This window comes from Oculina patagonica, chromosome 7 (assembly GCF_052425735.1).
Source record: "Oculina patagonica isolate OP01 chromosome 7, crgOcupat, whole genome shotgun sequence".
In the NCBI taxonomy this organism is placed as follows: domain Eukaryota; kingdom Metazoa; phylum Cnidaria; class Anthozoa; order Scleractinia; family Oculinidae; genus Oculina; species Oculina patagonica.
The window spans coordinates 15,471,112-15,488,406 of record NC_135764.1 but is presented as its reverse complement, the minus strand read 5'-3'; the positions used below and the strand labels follow the sequence as shown (position 1 = coordinate 15,488,406).

At 38.2% G+C, this 17,295-nt stretch overlaps 1 protein-coding gene across 2 annotated transcripts; it reads left to right on the top strand.

The window, feature by feature from the left end:
* The first annotated feature begins 1,861 nt into the window (after positions 1 to 1,861).
* Positions 1,862 to 16,072, top strand: LOC144659975 (solute carrier family 23 member 2-like). Of its 2 annotated transcripts, none has more exons than XM_078520514.1 (13): positions 1,862 to 1,976; positions 3,107 to 3,256; positions 5,589 to 5,702; positions 7,046 to 7,203; positions 7,912 to 8,003; positions 8,676 to 8,743; positions 9,116 to 9,272; positions 9,745 to 9,769; positions 9,951 to 10,074; positions 10,649 to 10,805; positions 11,366 to 11,619; positions 13,054 to 13,327; positions 14,775 to 16,072. In XM_078520514.1, the coding sequence occupies exons 2-13, from the start codon at positions 3,218 to 3,220 to the stop codon at positions 15,092 to 15,094; spliced, it is 1,782 nt and encodes a 593-aa protein (XP_078376640.1). In that variant the 5' UTR covers positions 1,862 to 1,976; positions 3,107 to 3,217; the 3' UTR covers positions 15,095 to 16,072. The 2 variants fall into 2 exon arrangements, with proteins under 2 accessions (XP_078376640.1, XP_078376639.1); XM_078520513.1 differs by lacking the exon at positions 1,862 to 1,976 and adding an exon at positions 2,571 to 2,686.
* Positions 16,073 to 17,295: the final 1,223 nt, after the last annotated feature.

The following is a 17,295-nucleotide window of genomic DNA, read 5'->3' as shown; positions in this document are numbered from 1 at the left end:
ACAACTCTCAGTTCTTGCAGAAAAATGAAACTAATAATCATTTGTTTACTTTTTTGAAATTCAGTATCGTAAAACTACATGCATTCACCAATTTTGGTTTCGAGTTTTATACGTTTGTTTTTTTTGTGAGGCATGCAGACTTCGATTGTTTGCCAATTGTTGTCAGCCAATTATCAGTCCCGTACATTTTCTTTACAAAATTCTATTAACAGGCCCACTTGGGAATTTGGGTGGCGGGGGCAACAGAAGTTTGTGGTGTATAACTCAGTTAATTACTTCAACTCATTTGAAGACATCTGAGGGGAAGAGACCTGGTAAGAGGACGTTTTTAACCATAATTGCTTTGATTTTATAACTAAACCGCCAAATATTGTAAATATTTTCATTGTTCCGTACACATCTTAGCGTTTTATTTACTTCTAGACCTTCTACGGTTGCAATATTTTCCAGTCAGACAGTTTTTAATTAACTACTAGGTTGAACGAATGGTGGAATGAATTTTTGATCATTTCTTTAAAATAGTGTACAATTTAGTTTGCATTCAAAGTGCTCCACACTCTTGCTCGAACAAAGTTTCTACAGTCGCCGGCCATAGAACGACAAGAAGTAAGATAGCGCTTCCAAGACTTTAAGAAAAATTCCTAAAACAATTCCAGTCGAAGCCGGGAGCCAAATGTTATGCACAAAAGCATACTTTGTAGAGGATAATAACATACATTGTAATGCAGGAATGACCACAAATCCACGAAGTATATTATCTTTATTATAGGAGCACTTTCCATCGTGTTTGGAAATCCAATCGTCCCATTTTAAAAAACAATTACAGTGGAAACCCGCTTATTACGGACAGTTTTGTTTGTTCCAACAAAAAGCTCATACATTTTCTCTTACATTAACCCACCTAATATGGACACCGGATTAACGACACTTTTCTGTGACCCAAGTGACACGCTCAAATGCAAAGTTAACCTCGCCATGGACACTTCGGTCAAAGCACCGTACATTTGTATTTGTAATAGTTGTGTGCTAATTGCACCCTGTTAGATAAATGAAAACTTTCTACAGGTTAATGAATTTTAACTTATAACACAGTAGTATAATTACGTATCGTGCTTTACAACTGTATTTTCCGGCAGTCCGGCATTGACTCATTCAATGCGCGTAACGCTTCTTCAGTTCGAATTCATCCGTCATCGTTTTGTTGTTTTTAAATTATATGTTTTAGTCTTTGTATTTCTAAAATATGTGTCAGTGGCGTATTATCTCAGAGCCTTTTCATCAGTACGGACACTCAGTGTGTGTCCGTCAGTAACGGGATTCCCCTGCTACCGAAATCAAAGAAAAGAGGTCAATAAAACTTAACCTAAGAATTAAGGGGAAGGCCCAGGCGCCCCAAAAAAAAAAAAAAAAAAAAAAAAACGGCGGGGCGCGAACTACCGTTGTTCAAGAATAGAGAGTGGACTCCTCGATCTCAAAATGCTAGTTAAATTAAAAAAAATTTCAAACCAAGTTAAACGCTTTTATCAGACAGCAATTTAGAAAAGTTGCCGACTACACAACATTAAATCTTCAGAAAACCTGAAAGCGTAAAAAACTTACAAGCTTTGCAACGGGTCCATTGGCGGTTGATTCGTAATTTCAAAAGAAAATTCCAACTAGAGTGAAACGAAACTGCTGACATTCCATTCTTAAAGCGACTTCTTCCGTTTCATCGACGATAAAGAAAATAAAAGCCATGTTATAGCACAACTAAAGTAAAGCGCGCGTTCTGATTGGTTAATCTAGGGTCTACTATTTGCCCATGGGTATACACTGACGTATGCCTTCAGACTTAGTGCACGCGCTGATTTGATGCGACATGGCACAAGAAAGTGCCACTACTTCACGAGTTTTTACATATTTTCTTGATTTTCCTGTGAATTTGACAAGCTAAGCAAAAGAAAAACCATCTCTCCATAATGCTGAAAGACTATGAGGTATAACGCAAGTTTGAAATAATTCAAAAGTTTGTTTGTTTGTTTTTTCTTATAGGCTCTTGTCAGCGTTTAATAGTTTCCAGTTTATCCCAGGCCCGTGGTACGGTGTTTATGCATTTACAACAAAAGAAAAGAATATTATTATTTTCTCTTGATTTACAAGTATATATACTAGTTATGCAACGCTTTCGAGTGGTATACTATGGAATATCCCACGAGTCACTTGTATTTTCTAGGTATACACACGAGCCTTTAGGCGAGTGTGTATGCCAAGAAAATACAAGTGACAAGTGGGATATTCCATAGTATACCACGAGAAAGTGTTGTGTAACTATTTTATACCATGCCATAGAAAATACGCTTACTAAATTTCGTCGAGAATACAGTCGCAGCGCACTATGGGAAGGTTGGGTTGAATACCGTCGAATATACAACGGCTTTCCTGTATTCTGATTGGCTGTATTTTCTATTGCATGGTATAAAAACCTGTATACCACACATGTACACATTGCGGGCCTGCGAAATTTTAGGCTGGGGAAAGGTGTAACAATAGAGAATCAATAGAGCCATATAAGCCGTGACGAGCCAAAAGAACGTCTACTAGGAGGATATATAAAGAGCCGTTATATCAGCACTTCATTTAAACCCTACATCAGAAGGCTGTGTTGAAGAAAATTTGACGGACGAAAGAAGCGACAAAAATGCAAACAGTAATAGATATGATTGTATATTAAATTTTGAATTTTTGTAGGTTTCTTTGTGTTGACGACGTCTGCTACAGCTGTTAATAGATTAATTTATTAACAGCTGTAAAATAGTAGAATATTGAAATACTGTGTCTGAACAGTGTATGAATCAAGTCCTCAGTTGTCGAATCTTCGGCACTTTCCGCAGTTTCCGTAAGCAACGCCTCTCAATCTTATTAGAATTGAAATCCAATTTGACTTTGTTTACATGAAGCTACATGTCGTGGAATGGTGATTGAAGTATTGTGCTAATTTTCTATTCATCCGTATTCATTGATATGCTCTCTTTTAGTGTTATTGACAGTACAGCTTACATTAATGATTATTATCCACCCAGCTACACTGAGCAGTTGTGAGGATTGAGTAGTCGCTTTTTCATTTTAGTTCAATAAACAGTAAAGCAGGCTCTACAAGAACTACTTTAGCTGAGAGCCGTACACCCATTAGTCGTTGAAGAAAGCTTCGTGACATTGTCAAAGGGAGAAAGGATAGCAAATGGCCCCAACACCGGCAACCAGCAGAGAGGAAATTGAGGTCAGTCAAGTGGTATTATACAGCGCAAGAAGCGGTACAGTTCATTTGTAACTTGTAAGGTCTTGCAATTGTAAGCGCCCGGGTAAGCGGCACAGTTTCAGTTCTTAGCAATCTAAGGTAACTAAAGCGTAACGCGTCCTGCAGTGCATTTGAAGATCATTATAGGTCATTATAGTAACCGGTGTATCCATGTGGTATTCAAAGAATCTTTTCAGGTTAACTCGCTGATTCTTGATTCCTGGCAGGTTCTTTCTTGTGCAGATAAGCTGTGCAGCGTTCAGCAAGTGCTCACTGCACTGCGATATTCATGCCGGTTTGACGGCATTTCGCAATCGACGATCTTATTAGTTTATTATTATTGCGGGGGGCTTGCGGTGTTGCGGTGCATAAATTCTCATCTTGCGGTGATGCGGTGATTTCGAACCCTACGGTGTGCGATGTTTGTGTTTTTAAACCTACGGTGTTCGGTGAAACAAAATTATTTGCGGTGTTTCGATTTTTTGTCTGACACTTTTCAGAACTTAATTTAGCTCTAATATCTTTGTTGATCCGTCCTTCGTTAATAAAAGTACATACCAGATGTTTAATTTGTAACAAATACAGACAAATATTGTCTAGTTATTTATTTATACGCTTATTTCCAATCCTAAGCCGTTTTCATGGATAAGTAACTAGGATCTCGGTGAAGATTTCCGCTGTGTAAAAAATGTTGAGGTAATAACATTGATTGCAGACGTTTAAATCGTGGGATATAAAAATTTTTTTGCGGTCAGAAGTCAAATTTTCTTGCGGTGATCACTGATGCGTGATGTAGCCTGCGTTGACGAACAAAACCGGGGTTTTGTTCGTCGTTTGTTTGTCTGCAACGCAGGTTATGCTTGATGCGGTGTTTGTTTCTTTATTTATTTAGTTTTTCTTGCGGTGTTGCGGTGTTTAGTCCCCCCCCCCCCCCCCCCAGTCCCCCTCTTGAAAGGACAACGAGTCTGAAGTGACCACAAGTTCTTGTCGGTTTATCATAAAAAGCTATCATATTTGGTACTAATCGAAAAAACTATTCATGAATGCTTCAAGGCTAGAAAGCTCCTTTAGACTATAAAAGACAGAGGCGGATCTAGGGGGGAGGGTGCAGGTGGTGCACACCCCTCCCTCAGTAACCTGCGATCAGGCGTTCTATTTACGCGCCGGGAGGAAAGAACGCCTGATCGCAGGTTGCTCCCTGAGATGACCTGAGGCTTAGTATTCGCTCTTAAATTTTTTTTACGTCAGTTACGCTATTCTTTAGTGCTGCACCCCCTCCTAAGAAAAATCCTGGAACCGCCCCTGAAAGATTACTTACAGTCGATCGGATTCGTTGGTTAGGTTTACTGTGGTTTCGATGTGGTGCATGTTGAATAAAGAAAAAATTGCAAGGCCGATTCAAGGTCATTCAACGGTTTGGGACTGTATTGAAATTCCAATATTTCGAAAGGCACGGCCTTCCTTCTTCAGGGTCTTTAATACAGAGAGTCCCAAACAGTTGAATTGGCCTTGCAATTTTTTCTTTATTCGTTATTTAGTTATAGCTGAATAGATCCTCTACAGTGAGAGGATCCGGTACTTCTATTTTGTCACGGTGGTCCTTGCAAATTCTCGTTGGTTCATGTTGCCAGGGAAAGTTACAATAAATCACCCATTTATCGGTGTTACAATGACTGACAACACCGTCCGAAAGCTCTTTCTCTAAGACGTTGTATGTCCAAACGAAAAAAACAATGGATAATTTTTGTTCGAAGGAGACGAGCAATGCAGGTTGCAAAGTGTGACGACATTTCTTGACTTCTGAAGTTAAAAATTAAACGCGTCACGACAGGACATGTTAAATCTACTGCTAGAATATTGAAAATGCACTCCAATCTTCTGCCTTGTGTAGGAACAAACAAAATAATTTGTTGTTAAATGTGACCTCCTAGAAGAGATAGGCGTTATAAACAGCAAATAAGAAACTGCAAAACAGCGCCCGAGCTTTGCGCACCCTTCTGCTTTTTTCACGCATTGTTATCTTAAAAAAGGGATTGTTTTGCACGAGTCGGCATCATAAGATATGCTACCTGCAGTCAGTTGTAAAGTAAAGCATTTTCTTTCTTTTGGAAGATGATTCATTCGTTTATAAAATTCCTTTATGACCTTGGATCAGTCAAAAAGATACGAAACAACTTGTGCAAACATTATCTAACAGATGCAAAACCAGTCATCTATCTGCCCTAACCATAATGCTACACAAGGTTATGGTGTCACACAAAGTAGTCTTTAGTAATTTGTCATCTCCTAATTGATTTTGATTCTGTGTTTGAAGATATCCGAGCCTGGTGCTCAGCCGAGACCCGGGAAGAAAAAAAGAGCTCTTGGCTTGTCCTACCTCATTGACGAGAATCCGCCATGGTACATCTGCTTATTGTTGGGCTTCCAGGTACCACAAACAAATATTAGGTTTTAAATGGACTGTATCACGGATTTTAGCCAAATTTTGGCCTGGGATATGGCCATTAAATTCAGTGAAATGTAAAAACAACCTCTTGAAACAGTGAAGGAACATTTCAATAACACAGCAACTACAAAAGAAGGTACGGATGGCAAAAAGCGACGAAGATTGAAACGGATTGAAATACGGGTTTTTTGAAATATTGTTGGACTGAACAGTTTTCAAACTTAATCTCGTTTGCTTGTATCTTTAAATTATAACGCTCGGGAGACATATTTGGTTGCAAAGAAGCTACGGTTTTGTCACTTAGATCCACAGAAGTAGTTTCTTTGCAAACAAAACTCAATGAAATAAACTTAGCAATTTTAGATGATTTTTCTGGGCCCCGGCAGGCGCATTGCCTTTGACCTCAAGCTGAGGAGCAATAATTTCATCCCGTTATTCATCGGAGTTTCATTACATCTAAACGCTATAAACAAGGGTCGAAACAAGGTAAATTTTTTCATCGGTGAATCCCAGATTTTAGTATAAATTTTGGCGCAGCCAATCAAAGTCTTGAAAAGTAACAGCAATCCTTAACATATGATTGCTGATCCGATCCCATGACCTGTGACCCGTGCTGTGAAGTACAGTACCCCCACCACACCCATCCCATATTTTTTGTGACATTATTGTTGAAAACTGTTGACCGGAACTGAATAAATTAAACTAATCGGAATTCGGATCGAAAGCACACAGCTGGTGCGTCTGTCCTCTGATCGTCATAACATTGACAAAGTCAAAGTAGATGTGTATCCACGAGAAGGAGCCGAGTGGATCCACTGACCACTTTGACCAATGACGAAATTTATCATCAATGAGAGGACAGACGCATAAAAAACTGGCAGTAATTAATTTGTCCTTGACAATAACAAAAAGCCAAAACGAACAAGTTGACTTCAGAAGAGAGAAAACGCCATTAAAAGTGCAAGAGAACCTAAAGTTTTTAGCTGAAAACGATCCCAAAACTCAGAACGTTACAAAATTGAAACTACGCACAACCAACTCAAAAACAAAAGAATTTCTCTAACTTTTGTTCCGTTTGAAGATTCTTGTAAACTTTGAACACGGTAAAATAAACAGATCCCATTCATCGAGTTACACCTGACTTAGACGTGTTTTTTGCTTTACAGCCAATCTTGCTGATTTTCCGAGTTTGAAGATCTCCCGCGTGTGTTTAGATGCGATGTCACTTATATCGCCACGAAGTTACGGCAATGAAAACTGGAAAACCCCAAATAAAAAATGTACTGATAACTACTCTAATTCTCACCTGGCACATTTTATTTCAGCATTTCCTGACCATGTTAGGATCAACACTGGCCATTCCCTTCATTATCAGTGGTCCAATGTGTTTTGCGAATAACACGCTTGCCATCAGTGAAGTACTGAGTACCATATATTTCGTGTCTGGGCTTGTAACCTTGCTGCAAACCACATTAGGAGTCAGGTGGGCTGTTGTTAATCTTTAAATGGGCGTTTATCTTGCGGATATCAAACATTACATTCAAATTGAGGTAAATCTTGAAACGAGTCATCTTGTCACGAGTTTTAACTCATCTTGTCCGTTTCAGTTGGGGGCCTCCCTCCTGTTGTACTTCGCTGCGCTTCTCCCTCTCCCTCTTTCTTTCTGTCCCTCCTCGTCTCGGTGGTACTGCCAACACTAACACATAATAGTTTTATAAGGTAGAGAAACACCAAAGATAAATAAATAATAAATTTGAAAACAATGGCCATTTTGTCTTGCACACAAGATATGTATTGAAAAAGATCAATCTATCAAACTACATTTGGTGATGAGGTACAATTTGATCCTTTCAGTGAACAGGTTTCTTCGAGGCCATTTTAATTTGATGACTGAAAATTCAAAGACATTTATCACGTTTTATGCCACATTATCAATAAGACAATGTGGCAATGGGCACTTTTATGGGTAAGAGGAATTAATTAATTAATTAAGTTTACGAATTGCACTTCACTAATGTACGTTCTGGCGACGGCTAGTCCATTCTCCAAAAATTCGTAATCATCAATCGCTTTAGTTTTATTTTCGCTTTGCACGTATGTCTAGATCGTGTCGAGCTAGTGTCGGGAATATACGTCAGCCAGGTACGCAACTGTTTCAAGAGTTTAAATTTATAATGTTATATAACTGCAGACTCCCTATCGTTCAAGGAGGAACATTTGCCTTCATTACTCCGACATTTGCCATCTTGTCTCTGCCGCAGTGGACGTGTCCCAAACCTGAAGGTCAGTTTAATTTGTTTCTCTGTAGTTTTGTGGATGACGTCCTGTTTTGGCTGACCGGAATGTTGACGAAGAACAGTTTTAGTCGTGTGCCGAAAAAGAAGAGCTTTCTGTTTCAACTTAGAATTGTTTGGGAGTACGCGAGCTGTCTTAACAGATAACTTCTGCACCTACAAGGTTCATAGTCTTTTAGTTGAACAAGAATGCCGAAATCACATATAGTTTTGCAAAGTACTTTAAATACAGTTGACCCCGTCAGGGGAAACAAAAAAATAGTTCGAAATTGCGGGGGTTCGAAATAGCCGATAGTAAATGACTGAGGGACAAATCCAAGGAAAGTGGGTTATAGCTCGAAAAACCCGGGAATTCGAAATAACCGAGTTCGAACGAACAACTTTATTGCAATATTGAGAAAAAAAAAAGAATTGCAAAAGGGTTTCGGCATGGAGTAACTCAATCGTAATGTAGAGCCGTCCCCTAAAGAAAAAAAAAAGATAATAATAACATATATAATATAAATTATATAAAAAATTCTAAGATAAAATCTATATACATCTGAGATAATTTTAATTTGATTTTAATTAATAGGGTCTTAACTGTAACTTTTTTAGTGTGTAGTATACACTTTTTGTGTCCATGTAGATGCTTACCTGTTTTTTTTTTTTTTGTTCAAAGACGCTGGTAACTCTACTGAAAGCTCACTTCTCGGCAGCGATGAGATTTGGAAACCTCGCATGAGAGAGGTAAGGTTAAAAACAGAGGTGTGCCAAAAACGAACGATTGATTGATTGATTATTTTGCTTAATTAACTGATTAATTGATTGATTGTTTGCGTGATTTGTCTCTCTTTGTCTCAAATGAATTAGAAATTCATTCCTTCCACTAAAAGGAAATTCGTAAGTAGTATTTCCTGCCTTGCTTGTTCCAAACTTTGTAACTTCACATCCAACCATCTTTTTCGCAATGATCACACTGACGTCAATCGTGTCAATCCAATTGATTGATCGATCCAACAATGACTCAATCAATCAATCAATCAATCAATCAATCAATCAAATGAGGAAGTAAAACACAAGTAAATTAAACGCTTTTAACATATTTTATTACTATTCTAGATCCAAGGTGCCATAATGATCTCGTCATTGTTTCAAATCGTGATCGGTTTAACTGGCCTCCTCGGGTTTCTTCTTCGCTTCATTGGACCGCTGACCATAGCACCTACGATCACTCTGGTGGGCGTGGCACTCTTCAGAGTAGCAGCGGATAACGCGGGTAAATAAGACTAAATAACAGACTTGCTGTCGAGTTCTAAGGAACTTATTCTACTCCGTGAAGCAGCTTGTAAGGATAGCTCGTTACCAATAGTGGGAATTCCACGGTCAAATAATGTATGGAAAACTGACGAGAGACGAATTACGAAAGGATAGCATGATTTCCCATATATCATTTTCCATATAGCATAACTTATATAACTTTCCATACTACCTACTTACGAGACCAATAAAGTTGATAGACGAAACTCAATTCGGCGTCAGGTCGTCGACTGTACCATAAAAATGCGACTTTACTTAGAACTATGCAATTCTACTTTCTATTCACGCTTTTATTACAATGGTTTCGGAGGACGCAAGCTATATTTTAAGGTGACTTTGTGACAATGCTTGTTTTTCAATATTTTAAAGTGTTGGCAAACTTTGGAGGGACATGAAATAATGATTCTATGGTTTTTCTTTCACATTCATAGGAACTCACTGGGGAATTTCAATGGCGTAAGTATTCATGCAATGTAGCTTTAAAAAGTGCTTTCTTCTCTTCTTCTAATCCCGCTATGTCATACTCCTTGCCTTCGTTTTCGACCGACGGATTTACCAATAAGCAATACGTGTAATACGGTCTAAATCAGGCAATAATTAATTTGGTAATTTTCTATTTGTTTCATTTTTGTTTCAGGACTATTGCATTGATAGCTCTGTTTTCACAATACCTCACCAATGTCAAGATTCCAGTTCCTGCATACAGTAAAGAACGAGGAGGTCTTTATTTTGGCCGCTTTCCCTTGTTCAGATTATTTCCAGTAAGTATTATTTACTATCCAATACATGACGTGTTCGTCCGTAACTCCTTCTCTGTGCTGGGGCTAGCCGATCAACACTGTCCTTCAACAGGTTGCTGTTTTATGCAACCCTCTCCAATTGATGCCAGCTCTTGCCTATGGACTTGATTTCTGCATAATAGGAACGTATCCAGGTGTTTCGAGGGACGACCTCTCCTATGCCTCTCTTGCGGGCTCCAGGTCAAAGCTTGTCAAGATTTAAGTCGCTTTATAACCTAAATTAGCCCCTTGTCTGGTAATGTTGGCAGAGGGCTTTCACAAGGTGTGCCCAAGGTGAAGTGTGCCCAGATCTCTTACGGAGCTCGATGGTTTCAAATCATGGTACAAATACTAAACATTAAAATGAGTCCTGGTGAGCTGAAACATTTTTCCGTCACTTTTCTTTGTTTTGATGAGTATAAAAAGCCATATAAGACAAATAAGCCTAAAATCTGCTTGAATATTTACGAAGTATGTTATTTTCTATGTACGCTTCTTTGGCTTCGATTTTTGCCGGAGTTTTGGCAATATTTTACCACATGTTACCTTGTTACAGATCATCTTGGCAATCGCAGTATCATGGATTATTTGTGCCATCATCACTGCAGCGGGAGGTTTCCCTTCCGATCCCAGCATTCCTCAGTACAAGGCAAGAGTTGATGCCAGGATCGATGTATTGGAAAAAGCCAAATGGTTCAGATTTCCGTACCCAGGTTGGTAGATGGAGTTCTTCATTCATCTCGAGTTAGAGGCTGGCTAGACCTCTAGCAAGCGGTGTTTATTTGATGAGAGAAATAATACCAAAATAATACATCTAAAGAGGAAATACAAACTGTACTAACTAATTCTGAAACCTAAATGACTTTTACTAAAACGTTAAACAGCTCCTTTTAGTTTTGAATGATGTTATGTACTATTCGTTGATATTTGTAATTTTTTCTTGCATCCACCTTTTCTGTATACTTTCTTTCTGTCCTCAGACTGTTCACAAAACATGACAATATAAAGGTAAAATTTATACTAAAAATTATTGTCTACCTGCAATTGTCCAATTTTTTTTATAATAAAAAGTGACACTGCTGTAAAGACAGTACAATAATGCCAACGCGCGATAAGATTACTGCTGCACATAAATTTACAAGGCTCCCCCATCTGCGTAAGATATTGAATTTCTGCATGTGAATCGAAGTTCTTTTTTTAAAACTGTTAGATGTGAGAGGTCAGTGCTGTTCTTCCTATACTAGAATTCTCTATCATATTTTTCGCTTTTCAGGTCAGTGGGGAATGCCTACTGTCAGCGCCGCAGGGGTGTTTGGGATACTTGCTGGGGTACTGGCCTCCATAATTGAGTCTGTGGGAGATTACTACGCCTGCGCGAGGTTGTCAGGAGCACCTCCACCGCCAAAACACGCGATTAACCGCGGCATTGCTTGGGAAGGAATTGGTTGTCTTTTGGCGGGAGCTTTTGGTACCGGAAATGGTACAACCTCGTACAGTGAAAACATTGGAGCCATTGGAATTACTAAGGTAAACACGATATTTTCGACTGCTCTTATCTGAGTCGATTCTTTTGTTAAGGATATTTGCGCCCAACGGTTTCACATTTATTTTACCGTTATGAAGTCCCGGTGAAATGGTCCCAAGAAAGTGACATTTTAATCCAACATCATCCAACGCTGTTGGGTAAAAAATAATGTTGGAGCGTGATCACCCTGAAGTTTTTAAAAAAAAAAAAAAAAAAAAAAAAAAAAAAAAAACCCCAACTTTTATTTTTTTTTTTTCGCCCCCCCTCCTTGACACAAAAAATTTTTTTTTTTTTTTTTATTTTTTCCTAGTGGCCGCAGAATATTTTAACAACTTCAGTTTTTGGTTCCTGTTTATGTCAGACTTCTCTAGTTGACTGTGCGAAACAAGCGAACCGGGACATACTAACGGTCAACTTCCTCTATAACGGTCACCTTCGGGACCACAATTTTGTATCCGTAATAGCGGAAGTCAGTAGTAGTGGTTGTTATTTTCAGTAATTCTTACTCTCCGGGACTTCAGCTCCTGTCCGTAATATTGGGATGTCCGTTATAGCGAGGTGTCCGCAAGGCGGGAGTTGACTGTACATGTATCCATGCATTCATGCATTCATGCATGCATGCATGCATGCATGCATGTGCGGGCCTGTAGGTTGCGTTCACAAGTGATTTGGTAGCAGCTACAATACAAAACAATACAATACAATACAATCTTTATTTAACGTGGTCAGCAACACTTAGCTAAAAAGCTAGTTTTCAGGTGCGCCACGAAATAAAAATACAAAAATAGAAAAATTAAAACTTCTTGGAAGTGTATAAAAATGAATTAAGCAATAATTAAGAATAACTACAAATTACAATATTGTCTACCTAAGATTAAGAATATAAAAATTTAAAATTTACAAATTAAAAAAAAAATTAAAATATTATTAAAAACAGTAAAATAGCAATAATAATAGTTGACAAACTACTCGATCAAAGTCCCGTTATATTTAATTAATGTTCTTAGGTTCGTTTTAAAAATCTTGTAAGTTTTCATTTTCCTTGAATGTGTCGTCTGGTATAGAGTTCCACAAAAATGTATGATCGTGTGAGGATTTCTGACAAGATAAGTTTGATTTGCACTGTACTGTGTACTGATGTGTTGAAAAATCGATAAACTATACAATACGATACAATACAATACAATCAAGAGGTGCCCCAAACTTACTGGGTTGACTTTCAAACTCATTCTCAACATTTATGTACAAGTGTTTTATTCACTCGATGTATCATTCGTTAAATAGACTTATGTACCTTGTTTGTGTTAAAGGAATGCCATAACAAGTTCTAAACAAACTAACCTGACCGAGAAAATAACAGGCACTCTCTTAAACATCTATCTGAAGACAGCTTATAGAACTAGCACCTAACGTGCGCTTTTACTGTTCCTTCTCAGGTTGGGAGTCGCCGTGTTGTCCAGTATGGTGCAATAGTTGTCATGACAATCGGTGTTCTTGGTAAGATTGGCGCGTTATTCGTCAGCATTCCAGATCCCATTGTTGGTGGTGTTTTCATGGTCATGTTTGGAATGATCTCTGCTGTTGGAATATCAAATCTTCAGTTTGCTGACATGAATTCCTCCAGAAACTTGTTCATCGTTGGATTTTCCATTGTGTTTGGCTTGGCTCTGCCATACTACATGGAAAATCATCCCAACGCAATTGAGACAGGTAAGATTCACTGTCCTTGTAGTTTAGATGAAGGACCGATTCTGTTGCGTCTACAGGCAAGTGAACATGCTTTTCCTTTTATCAAATTCGAACTGATAACATTTGTAAAACTTCGTGTTAGATTTAAGCAGCTCAGGTTTCAAACATAGCACTGACAGACTCACACTTGAAACGTGAGTTGTTTGAAAATGCAATGGCATTTAACATACTTTAAACTGGGGTGCTCGGGATAAGGAGGAAATAGAAGACGCTTTGCATGAAGCACCTCTTTAATTCCACGTAGGAAACTGTCCATTACCGTGGGCTTTGCCGCGGGGGGGTACTCCCCATAATGGCCTACACTGGGGAGGCTCCGCCCGAAAGGGGTACTTTTTTCAGGCTTCAGGTATATAAAAGGGTAGGGATTTCACGAGTTTAAGTATATGAAAGGGTATGGAAATCTGTCATTTGGCTATTTAAAAGGGCCTTTAATTAAAATATTTCGAACAGACGCAATTTTTGGCTGTATTATTTTAATTTATTAAGCGCTACATAAAAATGACAATAAAACGTCCTATTTTAAGTCCAGCCATGTCTCGTAGGTATATGAAAGGGGTACCTTTTTTCAGTTAAAGGTATACGAAAGGGGTACAATTTCTGTCAAAAATGGTATATAAAAGGGTAAGGGGTTAGAACTTGGGACGGAGTCTCCCCGTATAAAACTTTTTTGAGTACCCCCCCCCCACCCCCGGGGGGGCTTTGCTCTCGGCGCCGGCCTTTTAAAATAGATATACCTTATAAAAAAAAACTATAGGAAATTAACGCTTCATGAATAACGCAAATTTTATAAATTCGCGCGAATTTTTGTTAATATTAATTTCCGCACCCTTAATTATGTGGAGCGTTAATTTCCATGATCTTAGTTCTCATGGTTTTGGCCCCAATTTTTAAATACAGTCTTCCGGTATCAATGGCTGCGAAGAACGCTTGAAGCGACCACAATCCTTCGCCTAACCCCTCCGTTTGGGGAAAAGTCCACGAACATTGTTTGCGTTTACGATTTTACGCTTACAAGAGTTGAAATTAACTTATCTCTGTTGTGCACGTCACGTTAATTTTCTTCATTTTGAAGTGTTACTTCTCTCGTGTAAATTTTCTTTTATTCGGAAGTAATTTTTCCTTCGATTCGTTTTAAGTTTGTACCGTTAATTTCAAATACCCTAATTTACACAAGCGTTAATTTCTTATAATAAGGTATCTCCAAGAATTAACCCAAAATGTGACAGGACAAATGTAATTACACAGTGTGTCAAATTTCTTTCTTGTTTAAGGAAATGTACTTATTGAACGTAAGATTTGATGCTGCATAAATATCCGTAATCTGTAACAGCAACCGAAGAGGACATACAACCTAGTTAGATTATGATCCAATGGACTAACAAGGCGTTATGTTTAATATTTTCAATAGGTGTTTCAGAAATCGACCAGATACTTACAGTCCTGTTGAAAACAAGCATGGCAGTAGGATGTCTTGTTGCATTGATTCTGGACAACACCATCCCTGGCACCATTGAGGAACGCGGGCTCAAGGCTTGGAGGCAACATCTGTCAGATGAAAGTGATGATCATTTTGAAACAGCTTCTATTGAAGTCTATGATCTGCCGTTTTGTCTTAAACGCCTCAGTAACTACAAAGCGACCAAGTATTTGCCTTTTCTACCATACAAGGATAGTGAGCAAGAAACAAAACCCAATGCGGAATTGGAAAACCTTAGTTCTAAGCTGTAGAATAATGTTGAACAGTGTAGAGGGAAGGGAAATGTTGCTTGAAGTCAGTTGATCTGAATGTTGATAAAGGCTGATTAGGAAAAGGCAAATTTGACCTTATATTGATTAATCATGTTAATTGTGTTGAATGCCATTGTGTCAGCAAAGTTTTTCCGTTCAAAGTTTTTATATTTTTGTCTTATTTTGATGAATGCTGTGTGCTCGTCATTATCATCATCATTATCACGGTCGTCATTATTATACGCTCAGTACAATTAGTTTATGATTCAAACTATATAAAATATACCTCATAAAAATTAACATTAAATCACTGGTATTACCGCTGCGCTTTTTAGGGACAGTGTAAACTCAATAACGCATTGTAGAAAACTGCAGCTAAACTTAATGGGAATCACAGTAGTTGGTTATTTTCTAACATCAGACTAATTTGACTCATCATTTTGTATTCTGCTGATCTAAAACTAAGGCTTTTACTCGCGGACCGACTCACAGAAAAAACCTCCATTAGAAAATAATTTAGAAAGGTGTAAGTAATATGTTATTTTGTAGGAATCGAATCTGATTATTATACCTAATCGTACCTTTTTGGTTCGCTTCGGCGGCATATCAGGCGAAAAAAACAAAACAAAAAAACAAAAAAACAAAAATGTCCTGCGCAGCGTTAATTTAAATGAACACATTGGATTAAATGTAAAGTTTAACGCTGGAAAGTTCAATGTAAAATACTAAACGTTTCGGCAGTGCTGCCTTCATCAGTAGTTGTAGTAAAATAATGTCGTTGCTGACGCTCACGTATGCGAAAATATCAGGCGAGTTTGGTCGAGCCATGGTTCGTATTTTGGCGAGACGCAGTCGAGCCAAATACCCATGGTGAGACCAAACGAGCCTGATATGCCGCCGAAGCGTACCAAAAAGGTACTATTAGGTATTTACCGTACCCAAATTCAGCCAAAAATCCGGTGATATTAATCGATCTGTTGAAGCCATGCTTGCCAGACACGTAGTACAAAATGTGTTGACCTGCTTGTATTGATACTTTTTTGGTCTTCAACACTTTTATCAAGTCCTCTTCTTACATTTTTTACTCGTTTGTTTGGAGTTTCATTCCCTAAATTTTCAAAATCCAAATTTAGCGAAAAATTTGGAAACTCGACTCCATTGTTTCAGTGTGAATGTTTCAGTACTCGTCGGCAAACATCGCGCAATATTGGCGAGCGCGCTCAAGTTTAGTTTTGGCGGGAAAGTTTTTCTCATTTTACGACCGGTAAACACCAGCTAATTAAAAATACTAGTTTCTGTTTTATTGGTAAAACCTCTTTTCAATTAATCGTACAGAAACACTACTTTAATTCAAAGTGACCGTGATATGGTGGCATATCAGGTCAGTGACTTGATATCGTAGGATATCAGGACAGTAGATCGCGCTTCTGATTGGCTACTTGCGAATTTGGGTACGGTAACAGACCAAAGTCGGCCAATACTACGTTTTGTAGGCGGTATGTCCAGACAGAACTACCCGGAGAATCGTTTCGTGTGACGCGGGTCAAAACACTCCAGAATGGTGTATATTTTAAGAAGGAAATGTATTTGTTACGTGGTTGTATTTCCATCACTAATTTTAAAAGTATTTCTTATTAATCTGGTTTGTTCTCTTTTTGGAATATACTCCGTTATGAGCAATTTGGATTAGCCTTTGCAGAAATGCGTGTTTTAAAATTTTTGCAGGAAATTTTGATAAGGTTTTTATTCCATGTCGATTAACCCTTGTTAGCTGGTGTAGTTACATTCAATTTCTGCAGCAATTTTGTCTGCATGACCTTAAATTAATTTGTGATCATCAATATGTGTAAAAAATCAACTGAATTCTTTGAATAAAAATCGATACACATTATGAATAATATGGGTGTTTGGTAAAGACAAGAGCCGAGAGCTTCCAAATGTTTATCTGTTGTAATTCCTTTTCTTTTCAGTTTATCGTCCTTTCCGAGAAATAGGACAAAGTAATTACTGCGACCTCAATAGAGCTACGAATTATTTTTCTGCGACAAATTAAAGGTTCTATTATTTTGGCATGAAGGTCTAAATTCAATCCAAACGCACACAAAATTTATGAACTACGGGCAGCTCACTGTTTTTGTTAGTCCGTCGTCAAAGAGCGAAAAAAAGCGCGAGTTGAAAAATGGCCGTCGGACTCCCAGTTC

Coding starts and splice junctions, on each gene's coding strand:
- LOC144659975 (XM_078520514.1), top strand. CDS start 3,218: ATGGCCCCAACACCGGCAACCAGCAGAGAGGAAATTGAG. Junction 8,004..8,675: donor GACGTGTCCCAAACCTGAAG/GTCAGTTTAATT, acceptor TTTTGTTCAAAG/ACGCTGGTAACTCTACTGAA. Junction 9,273..9,744: donor AGTAGCAGCGGATAACGCGG/GTAAATAAGACT, acceptor TCACATTCATAG/GAACTCACTGGGGAATTTCA.